The sequence below is a fragment of the Trichosurus vulpecula genome, chromosome 7, assembly GCF_011100635.1.
Source record: "Trichosurus vulpecula isolate mTriVul1 chromosome 7, mTriVul1.pri, whole genome shotgun sequence".
NCBI lineage: Eukaryota > Metazoa > Chordata > Mammalia > Diprotodontia > Phalangeridae > Trichosurus > Trichosurus vulpecula.
In genome coordinates, this window is record NC_050579.1 from 105,297,622 (window position 1) to 105,309,948 (window position 12,327).

The 12,327-nt window shown below is 35.2% G+C and overlaps 1 protein-coding gene across 1 annotated transcript in view; it reads right to left on the minus strand.

Moving 5' to 3' along the window:
• Positions 1–12,327, minus strand: part of CCDC170 (coiled-coil domain containing 170) — a 103,114-nt gene that overhangs the window by 9,143 nt on the left and 81,644 nt on the right. The window contains exon 10 of the mRNA XM_036769146.1: positions 43–279. Within this exon, the coding sequence (XP_036625041.1) occupies positions 43–279 (237 nt within the window). The remainder of the gene's footprint in view (positions 1–42; positions 280–12,327) is intronic.

Below are 12,327 nucleotides of genomic sequence, written 5' to 3' on the forward strand. Positions count from 1 at the left end.
GGCATTCTCTGTGGATCACATAGCCAACAAATGTATACATACCTGTTTCTCTCTTTTAGTTGTTTCTTCCAGTGTGTTCTTCAGTGTCTTCATTTCATTGGTAACAACATCTAGCATGTTTCTAGCCCTCTCTTTATCCTCCTTTGCTTCATGTTCAGTTATATCCAGCTCTGATTTAACAGATATCAACTGTTTCTCTACCTTCTCCTTCATCTTCTCCAGTTTACCCCTGGATTTGTTTAGGCTTTCTATGGTTTTGGTCTGCTCCAGGGTTTTAATCTATGAAATCAAAGATTTTAGTCAGGGAAATAAACCATTTAAGTTATTAAAACTGGATAAACAATCCAAAGCAGGTCCACTTAGTAAAATGTTTTAAGAGACCAAAACATACAATAATAATCAGAAACAAGAATATAATTCCCAAACTTTTTATACATATATTGTAAAGTATGCCTGCTAAAAAAAACCTCATTTTAGTAGAGTTAATATCTCACTTAAAAAGCATATTAGAGTACTATTGATTACAAAGCCAATGAGATAAGACAGGAGACAACTTGATTCAGAGATTGGGTAAGAAAGTGGAAATTCTGCCGATAGCTACTTGTAAAATTTTAGATGTCAATGAAAACGACTATACTTCAACTTCCTCATCTGTAAACTTCCAAGATACCTATGATGCCAAGAACAGTCAAATTCTTATGCAAAAATAAGTGTACAGTGTTGTCTTTCCCAGTGGGTAGATTCTGCTAGGCATACTAGAAAATAATCTATACAGACCAACAAAATGGTACAAGTGACTCATTGTGTGTCTCAGCCTCGAGGCTAAAACCCAGTTGAAATAAGGAAGGATAAGGGTCCCAACAAGCACAATTATAAAGTCTCCTTCCCTTGAACTTATTATAAAATATCTCACACTCTCTGCCAACACCAATTTCAGCAAGAAACAGAAACACATCAATAGCTAATTCACGTTGAATAATGTGATGTGACAGTGTATTGTGCATCATGCCTTTGGAGTTTAATGTGGTTTTCTAGTTTACCTACTCCTTCAGAGTTAACCATTTGGTCAGTGATTTTCCCTGGACTCATTGCTCCAGGACTCATAAGACCACGAATTAAACTAATGGTAAAGACTGTGAGGATACGTTCTTTAGCTCTTCCTGATAGTGGCTCTCAAGTGATTATTTTCACTTCTGAGTCATTCTATCAGAGACCTTTGAAACATATGCTTTTTACACCCTCTAAGAGGACTAGGCCTCTAAAGAGTAACTGAGAATACAAAGTCAAAACTGAAACAGCCCCTGCCTTCATGGAGCTCGTAATCTACTGAGAAGATTATACTATGTACAAAAATAAATAATTATAAAATATTTGCAAAGTAATTTCAATAATAGCTAATATATATAGAGAGAGCATATTATGTCTAGCTCTTTACAATTATTATTGCATTTGATCCCCACAACAAACTTATAAGGTAGATGTTATTATTATCTCCATTTTGCAGATGAGGAAACTGAGGAAAATAGAGGTTAAGTGACTTGCCCAGGGTCACACAGCTAGTAAGTGTCTGAGGCCAGATTTGAACTCAGCACTTCTTGAATCCAAGCCCAGCATTCTATCCACTTTGCCACCTTGAGAGACAACACTAACAAGTGGAGATACTGGACCTTGTGGAAAACGTGTCACCAAGGCTGAGCCTTGAAGAAAACTAGGTACTTTAAGAGGCAGAAGTAAAGAGGAAGGGAATTCCAGAAATGGTGAACCACCTATGAAAAGATATAGGGGTAGATCATGAGATGACACGTACAGGGGACAGCTAAAAGAACAGTCTGATTGGAACAGGATATGTGTGAAATGAAGCAGTATGAAATAAAACTGAAAAGCAATCAAGTTATTCAGGATTTTAAATGCCAAGATCCTATGTTTTATTTTAAGAGGCAATAGAAGGCAATCTTGGAAGGATACCCAGATATCTTCTCCAAGCCAGTACTCCAGGATTGCAACCTAAGACATTGATATCATTGTGAAATCCTGGGAGGCTGGATTTTGGAGGATTCCTGGTGACTGAGGAATGGAAAGAACATCACTAGGTCTAGAATGCATTCGTTACACAACTAGGATGTAGACAATGCCTAGGAGAGTATTGACACTTTCCACCTCCACAATTCTAAAGCCATTACAAGACTAGTCTTAAATAATTATCTCCTTAAAGGAGATCCTGGAAAATGGCAGAGTAGAGAAGTCAAGGAAGCTACTTCTGCGCTCACCAATCTAAAAATCTACTTATCCATGCTGAAGTATATATTTAATAATTTTTAAAACCAATATAATTTATTTTATTTGCTACTCTTAATAGTTGAAATGATGAGATTAAGATAGACTTCACACTTCTAGACCATGACAAGAAGAAATGACAAACAACATCAAATTTATTATTTATAACATTAAGCACAAAAGGCATAAATTCTCCTACTTTAAAAAAAGAATTATAGGATGGATCATGTTATAAAACCCAGCTTTAAGTTGCTTATGTGATGTGAAAAAGAAAAAAGCCATAGCTAGACCAAAACTAAGAGGTTGGTCTAAAATAAAATAAGTGATTGCAAATTCCAAAAAATAAGGGTGGCAGTAATGATACCTGATAAAGAGGAATGCAACTTAGAAAGGACTGAAAAAGACATTACATAATGGTGAAAGGAACAAATAACAAATATATAAAACTCTCAATTTCCATGTACAAAACAATTTGGCAGTTGTTTTAAAAAGACAGCTGCATAAGAAAAATATTTTTTAAAATGTAATAATAGTAAGGAATTCCAACACTTAAAAATGTGACAGAACAAATAAAAATACTCATAATAAAGAAATCACTTATTTGACTACTTAATATGTTGAAATCATTAATTACATGCAGAGAACTAAAGGGGAAAAGTAGAAAATACAGTCTTTTCAAGTATACATGGAATGCTCACAAAAACCTATCATGTTATAGATAAAAGAGAATACTGTATACAGTAACAGCAATATTGTTTTAAGAACAACTTTGAGCAATTAAGTTGTTTTGACTATTACAAATATCCAAATTGACTACAAAGTAAAATAATGATTTTACATATGTGTACATATTTGTACAGAACGGTAGCCATCTCTGGGGAGGGGAGAAGAAGAAATGAGAAAAAAGGAATTTACATAATAACTTTATTATGTATTTAAAAGGAATAGGAAATTATATATAATAGATTTGCAGTATTACGTGCATCATCTTTTTTATTCTACTATATTGTGGTATTGCTTATTTTATTTCACAAATTAAAAATAAAATTTTAAAAATTTTAAAAAGAGAAACACTATATAAATTCAAAATGGCAAAAATTATCAATACTCTACTTTTCAGGCCACAATATAATCAACAGAATTCTAATAATAAATAATATCAACAAAAATTATAAAACTACATGGATAATGAAAAACAGTTTCTTAAATAATGGTTAGATAGTAGAAATCAGAAAATGATAGATTACTTATAAGTCAGTGACAATAGTGCCACATAGTCGTCTCTCTAGGTTATAGCCAAAGCAGTTTTTAGAGGCAAATTTATATTACTTGGCAGCTATACTAATGAAAAGAAAAAGAGAAAATAAGTAAATTAAGATTAGATCTTTAAAAAATTAGAAATGGTTTTCAAGCAGACGCTAGACAACCACTTATTGAAAATAGGATAGGGATGGATTTTTGATGTAAGAGTTGGACTTGTTGGATAATAGTGAAGTCCCTTCCAACTCTAAAATCCCATGATGGAACAAATCAGGAATTCAAAAGAAAGAGATGATTAAAGAAGAGAGAGAAAGAGACGATTAACTTAGAAGCCAAAAGAAATATACAAGAAAATACTGTTAGACAATTGAATTAGTAAATAAAACCAGGAGTTGGCGCTTCGAAAAAGCCAATAAAACTAATGGACCATTAACAAATTTCATTTCAAAAGAGAGAGAGAAAAATTAAAAACAACAAAGTCACAGATGGAAAAAGGGGGGAGGTCATTAAAAACAAAAGAAATTAAGAACATTATTAGGGAATGTTGCATACAATTATATACTAACAGATGAGAGAATTTTGTATCTGAATAATTTAAATAGATCAATTTTAGAAGGGGGATAAAAGCCATCAAAGAATTATACACACACACACACACACACACACACACACACACACATTCATGAACAAACTTTTGGGCCAGATAGTTTCACAATAATAATAATGAAGATCATGATCATGATATCGATTATGTGCCAGGCACTTTGCTAAAAACTTTTTACAAATATCATCTCATTTAATTTCATTTGATCCTCCCAATAATGCTGGGAGATTGGTGCTGTTATTCTTTTATTTTAGAGTTGAGGAAACTGAGACAACAGAAATTAAGTGACTCACCCAAGATCACATAGCTAGTAAGTGTCTGAGGCCAGATTTAAATTCAGGTCTTCCTAGCCCCAGGCCCAGCACTCTATCCACAGTACCACCTAGCTGCCCAGTTGAAAATCTTTTCAAATTTTTCAAGAACAATATAATCCCTATTGCACATAGATTTGTAATGGCAAGCAAAGTGGGACTTTTTTTTTCTTTTCCATTTTTTCTTTTGCTGTTTTTTTCTTTTGGAGAGCTTCTCAGCACTAAGGCAATCAAGTGCCTTTGACTGAGTCTTGCCTTTGTTGGAATCAAGAGCCTTTGACTGAATCAAGAGTCTTTGATGACCTGCTTAAGTCACAAGAAAGCCTAAGTATCACATGAGTTTGAGTCACATGGCCGTAATGCCCTCTGACCCTGAAGAAGTATATATATACTCAGAGGTTAGCATTTTGCTTTAGGGACTCACTCGCTGGAAGAGTGTTCATATGATTTGGCCAGACCAGACTCCAGGTAGCTGTTAGGAGCACCCCCAGCTTTGAAAATCCAGATGCTGGTGCTTCTCTCTCTGGTAACTATGCATATATTGCTATGGACAGACAGTTAGAAGCTCAATCTGCAGATTTGTGTTATTTGCTCTGTTTATATAACTGCTGCTTGTAATTTCTGCTTGTGTTTTCTCTGAACTTCAGGGTGCTGACTTTTTCCCCTGAACTAAGTGAATGATATATGTATGTTTAATTAAATGGAGATTGTAAACCCCTGTAACCAGAATGGACTTTGTTTTCTTTGAATGACTCAGCTTACCTCATTGAGCTTCCCTGGATACTGGGGCTTACTCTTCCGGGGCAGGAAGCCCAGCAACCATGCTTCGGCTGTAGGCATCTCTGGCTCCAACTGGAAAAGGAAGAGAGGATCTTCAAGCTGTCCTCTCCCCTCTTATAGAGTTTTTGACATCATCAAGCGCCATCTGAACAACCAGGGCCGATTGGTTCTTGACTTGGCCCCTCCCCCTAGTGTAGACCAGGTTAACACACCTCCCCTCAGCCAGCCCCATGACTCACACAGGAAGTTCTCTGATTCCTGGCATGGTTGCTGGGCTTCCTGCCCCGGAAGAGCAAGCCTCAGTGTCCAGGGAAGCTCAATGAGGTAAGCTGAGTCATTCAAAGAAAACAAAGTCCATTCTGGTTACAACCCCTTAAAGTTGCTTTCCTTAGAAAAGCAGATCAAAGAACCTGTGCTAACAGCCCTCCTGTGTGCTGGTGTTATTGGCCTTACACCTCCACAGCAGCTGTAAGCTGCATGGTTGTTACAATATTAATACAGAGAAATATGGAATGTTATCTAATATCTTTTCTAAGGAAATTTGGGCATTGATCAAAACATATTTGCAATTTTTCCTCATATCAATCAAATTGACAAAAATAATGAATAATGAAACTTGGAGCATGTAGGGTTGTGACAAAAACAAGTACACTCTGTCATAACAGGTGGAATTTCAAACTTGCAGAATCTTTCTGTAGCACAATCTTGCAGTACGCAGTAAAGATTTAAAAAATAATTATACCCTTGGAACCACTAACATCTTTGTTGGAAATTATACCTTGTTTGAAGCACACTCCTCTTTCCCCATCTCCTTTGTGAATTAGAAGAGTGGGGTGGTTGACAAAGAGAGGAAAAAATACATGAGAATTCAATGAACATAAATACACAATTAACAGTCACTGCTATGAATGTGAATGAGATTAACTCATCCAAAAATAGAGTAGGTAGCAGAATGGACTAGAAATCAGAATCCAACAAAGTTGTTGACAAGAAATATACTTGAAATGAATAGAACAGTTAAAATGAGGATCTAAACTAAAACCTACTATGGGAGTAGTATGATCTCAGATAATGTAAGAGTAAAAAATAGTCTTGATTAAAAGAACTAAATAAGAAACCTATATTGCGTTTCCTTAAAAGCAATATAGATAATGAATTAACAGCAATAGCACACACACAATTGAATGGCATAGCATTTAAGCATTTAATTTAAGCATTAAGCATTAAATAAAATTTAACCATATTGCAGGGAAAAATTGAGAGTAAAACTTTAATAGCGGAGAGCCCTTTTAGTAATAAACAAATCTAACTAAAAAATAAAGATGCTAAAGACACAGCATAGAATTTTAGAAAAGTTATTTTTGGCATGTTTTTGGATGAGAACAGAAAGAAGTAGTTCTCAAACGTACTATACACCTGTACAAAAACTGACCAACTCAATTTTAGGGAATAAAAAATTCACAAATGTAGAAAAGAAAAATTAATAAACACATAATTTATTGACCATAATGCAATAAAAGTTATAGTCAATAAATAGTCTTTGAAGAAAAAAATTAAAATTAATTATAATTATAATAATTGATAAAAGAATAAATGACAGAAACAATAAAAATTTTCATCAAAGAACATGATAACAAGACAGCATATAAAAACTTTGGGACTAAACTTTTGGGATAGGGGATATATCTCTAAACACTTTCATCAACAAAAGAAGGTAAAGATCAATGAACTGTGTATGCAACTAAACAAAATTTTAAAAGCACAATTTTTTAAAAAAACTAAACACCAAATTAGTGATTCTAAAAGTAAAAAGCATAACCAAATTGAAAGCCAAAAAGAATACACTGAATTGATAAGTTTAAAAAGCAGTTTTTGAGTAAATAAAATAAACTTTTAATGTATGGTTTTTAAAAAGAGCAAAAGTAAAACCTATTTATATCATAATATTTATACCTACTTATATCATAAAATAAAAGAAACTATTAGAAACTACTGTCCCCAATAATATGCCAAAATTAGATAACTTAGATGAAATAAATATTTGCAAAAATATAAATTACCTAAATTAACAGAATAAGAAATTAGAAAAAAAGAAATCAAACAAACCATAAATGAACTCTTAAAGGAAGAAAAAAAGCATGACCGGATAGATTTACAAGTGAATTCTACCCAACATTCAAAGAACAATTAATTCCAATATTACATAAAATGCTTACAAAAATAAGAAGAGATCCTACCAAACTTCTTTTGTGGTCTTTTTTTCCCTTTCTCCCACCTCCTCTTATTAACTGAAAAGAAAGAAAGAATACAGAACCTCTGTTTTATGTAAGCATAATCAAGTACTACAAATTCCCACATTGGTTGTATCCAAGAATGTGTTTCTTATTCTGCATATTAGTCCATTATCTCTCTGTGATAAGGCAGTCACTGTTTTTGATCAACCAACCAACTATATATATATATATACATATATATGTATATATGCATATACATATATATATGTATATATGCATATGCATATATATGTGTATATATGCATATACATATATATACACACATTGCATTTATTTAAATGCATAGATGTTGTTTTTTCTGATAGAATACGAGCTCTTTGAGAGCAAAAGCTGTGGTATTGGTTTTTGTGTTGGCCTCTTTGTGTCTCCAGCTTAGCACAGTTCCTGGGACATTGGAGGTGCTTAATAAATGCTTGTTCACTGACTGATACAAAGAAACAATCCATCTTCAAGAAACTTCAAGACAAGACAGCATATTAATAAAAGGTACATAGAAGGTACATGCAAAGTTAATTATCTGTAACCTTAGAGGAGAAGGCTCTGGTAGTTGACAGTAGTCAGGTAGGCTTCCTGAAAGGGGGTTGGGGAGGAGGGGAAAAAGGGGGACACATTTATGAGATTGATATATTGTGAGTCCATTTTTGTTTACTCATTAATTTAGCCTTTTTAATTCTTAGTGGGGATTTTCTGATAAGGAGTTTACCTTATTCCCTGCCCCCTCTTTCCTCCCTCTCTCTCTCCCTCCCTCCCTCCCTCCTTCCCTTGCCCCCTCCCCTCTTTCTCCTTTTCCTTTTTGGTGGTTGTTCTTTTACTGTTTGGAGTATATATCTTGCTCTCTTAAGATGATAAAGGGGAACCCTGCAGGCATAGACATAACCACTCAGACATCTTGTGGCCATTCTACCCACAATCTGGAAACTTTTTGGTGACAACCTGCTTCAGAGCCACTAAATGAAACATGCAGCTAGGACAATGGATCACACTGTTAGTACTTGCTATGATAAAAAGAGCTGCTGAACATTTCTATATATGTGCGTCCTTGTCTTTTGATCTATTTGAGGTACAGACCTAGTAGTGATATTGCTCAGCCAAAGAGTATGCAGCTTAGTGACTTGGGGGGGGGGGGGCCGGGAGAGGGGCAGTGGGGCGGAGCCGAGTTCCAAATTGCCTTTTAGAATTCCTGGACTACTTTACAGATCTGCCAACAGCTCATCTCCCTATCTCTCAAGTCTCTCCCCACTTCAATACGTCTTCCACTCAGGTTCCAAGGTGATATTCCAAAAGCATAATCTGACCTGGTCACTCCTCTAGTCAATGAGCACCAGTCCCAATTACCTCCAGGATCAAATATTTAAAGCCTTTTATAACCTGGTTGTTTGCTACCTTTCCAATCTTCCTATAACTTACTCCCTTCCATGTACTCTGTAATCCAGCTACATTTTACTGTTTGCTGCTCCTTACATGCAACACACCATCTTTTGTGCCTTTGCGCTGACTGTCCCCCATGCATGAAACTCATGTATGGAGTGCTCTGCTCCCTCATTACTGCCTCTTAGTGTCCCTTGCTTCCTTCAATAATCAGCTCAATTATAATCTTCTTTAGGAAGTCTTTCCCTATTCCCCCTACCTGCTTTCTCTCTTAGAATATTTTCCAACTATTCTGCATATATCATATATGTACAAGCAGTTCTGCCATAACACAACATTTTGTTGTTCAGTCATTTCAGTTGTGTCTAACTCTTCGTGACTGCATTTGGGGCTTCCTTGGCAAAGATACTGGAGTGGTTTGCCATTTCCTTCTCCAACTCATTTTAGAGATGAGGGAAACTAAGGTAAACAAGGTTAAGTGACTTTCCCAGGGTCATATAGCTACTAATTAGTGTCTGAAGCCCGATTTGAACTCAATTCTTCCTGATTCCAGACCCAGCACTCAAAAAAAAAAAAAAACACTGTGCTATACAAAATCGCAAAATAAAAACCATAGAGCTTGTGGTGAAAAGTGGGATTAGGGGAACAAGCTCAAAAATTTCATCAGTAACACATTAAAAAAAAGATAGGAATCTCCCCCCCCTGCAAAAAAATAACAACACAATTTCGTATATGCTAAATGGTTAGAAATACATAAATACTAAAATAAACAGTGGTAGACAGCAACATCAGCAGGATGCCCAAACAAGGTGGAGAGACTATAGGTAACTTCAGGTCCTGGCTGGATGCTATGGGAAGAGGGTATGGGTTTTGGGCAGCCCAGCCTTCCTCTCCTCCATAGTTTCCACCACACTAGGAAATCAGATAGTAATAATGGCCCTTTACCTTGACAATGACCTGTAGAAGTCAGTGTCTTTTCTTCATTCTTGCTGGTTCTCCCAAGAGAAATCAAGCAAAAGCACTGACTTATCTCCCCTATTAGAAACCAAGCTTTTTAGGAACAGGGCTGTTGTTGTCTTTCTTTGTAGAATCAGTGCTTAACCAAGAGCCTGGCACATACTAAGCATTTAATAAATATTTATTGACTGATTGAGAGAGCACCCTAAATTAAGAATTGCTCACAGAACTAATCAAATAACTAAAAACTAATTGCACTGAAAAAGAATAACATTGATATAACTATCAAAATTTGTGGCATAAAAGGTACATCAGTCCATAGAGGGAAATGTGTATATCTGAAAATAAATATTCATAAAAGAGAAAGAGAAGCCTAATGATCTAGGCGTACGACTTTTAAAATTACAAAAATCCAGCAAATTAATAATCTCCAAAGGAAATAAAACAAAAAATGTAAAAATTAAAGGAGAAATAAAAATTGTATCTGACCACAACCTCCGATCCCCTTCTGCCCAACTCCTACCAAATCTATTCTTCATATTCACCATGACCTCTAGTCATTTACACCCTTCCCAACTTGGGATTCACTTTCCTTCTTTCACAACTTCAATCCTATCTATAGTCAACCAGTTTAATTATACATTGTCCTCAACCAGTCTGGAGTACACCCTGGAAAGGAATTACACATAGCTGGCCTAGGTGTCCTCCCTAGATGAAGGTTCTAAATGGAGCCATCCAATCAATCAAAGGTAAAGACAATAACAGGGAGTACTTCCAATCCAGGGCTCAAATAAGTCTTCAGAATGAAGAGAGGAAGTGTGGTAGAGGAGGGCTGGTACAGCCTGGAAAGGTATAAGAATGTAGTCCTTTGCCTTTTTAGCTTTGCCAAATCCCAACCCTGGCTTATCCCCACCATCTGCCTTTTGATTGTAGTTACATGGCATTGACCACTAGTAAGGAAATCTTACAACTGTGACATGTAGGTCCACGTAGATCTACAGCATTTGTTAACTAATCTCAACTGTGTTGTTCCACTGTGGCTGTTGTAAAACTTTTCTGCCCTGCAGCCTCCAATGACACTTGCTTCTTCCCCTCCCCTCCCCCACCTTTTGCAGCAGAGGACCTTACTTCTAACTTTACCAAGAAAACAGTGACACTCCCCTTCATAAATACCCTCATCCCCCAATTCTACACCTCAAAACCCTCAAGATCATCCTCCATTTTCTTTTCCTTTGCACCAGTCACCAAGTAAGAAGTATCCCTTCTCTTTGTCAGGCCAAGCCTTCTGCTTGTACCCTTGATTCCATATCTTCGTATACTCTAAAACTAGGAGCTTGTTCTATATACACATATTCTTCCATTTCTCTGTAAGTATGGTCCTTTAAAGTTCAATTTATCCCTATTGCATAAATTGTTCTCAAATATAGAGAAAATAAAGCACTTTTATCAAAATTCCTTTTATCAGATTAGTATGGCTATGCAATATGGTATCCATTTGTGTTAAATGTCCCTAAAAAGCATATGAATGAAGAACTTTTTCTCAATGTGACAAAAGCATTATCTAAAACCAAGAGTTAATGTTACTGTAGATGTAGAAACTTTGGAAGCTTTCCCAAAAAAATCAGGGTCCAATAAGAGCAACACTGGCCTCGTTCACATTATTATTTAACCTGTCCTAGAAATGGTAGCTAGAGCAAAAAGGGGTCGAGAGAGAGAGAGAGAGAGAAGAGAGAGAGAGAGAGAGAAGAGAAAGAAAGGAAGAGGAAAGAAAGAAAGAAAAGAAAGAAAGAAGAAAGAAAGAAAGAAAGAAAGAAAGAAAGAAAGAAAGAAGAAAGAAGGAAAGGAAGGCAAGGAAAGGAAGGAAAGGAAGGAAAGGAAGGAAGGAAGGAAGGAAGGAAGGAAAGGAAGAAAAACAGGTAATCTGCATTGGCAAAAAGGAGACAAAATTATCCCTCTTTGCAGAAAAGATGATAATTTGCTTAGAAAACCTTAAAGAATTAATGAAAATAATTGACAACAATTTCAGTAAAGTACTCGGACACAAACTACTTCCACAAAAGGCATCAACATTTCTATATGCTAATAAAAGCAAAGAGAAATTCCATTTAATATAACTATAAACTACATAAAATCTGAGAGTTAACTTACTAAGACACATATAAGATTTAAATATAAATGCTACAAAACTATAAAATAATGTTTAGAGAAAAAACTAGATCTAAATAATTGGAAAGATATTGCATGTTCATAGCTAAATCATGCTAAAATAATAAGTTATTTTATTACTAAATTAATTTGCACATTCAGTACTAAAATTATCAAATTACCAAGGAAATACTTTATAGAATTAGATAAAATAATAATTCATATGTTGGAACAAAAGGTCGAGAATATCACGGGAAATAATGAAAAATGTTTGAATGAAGAGGACCTAGCATTACCAGGTCTTAAACTACATTATAATACAGTAATTATCAAA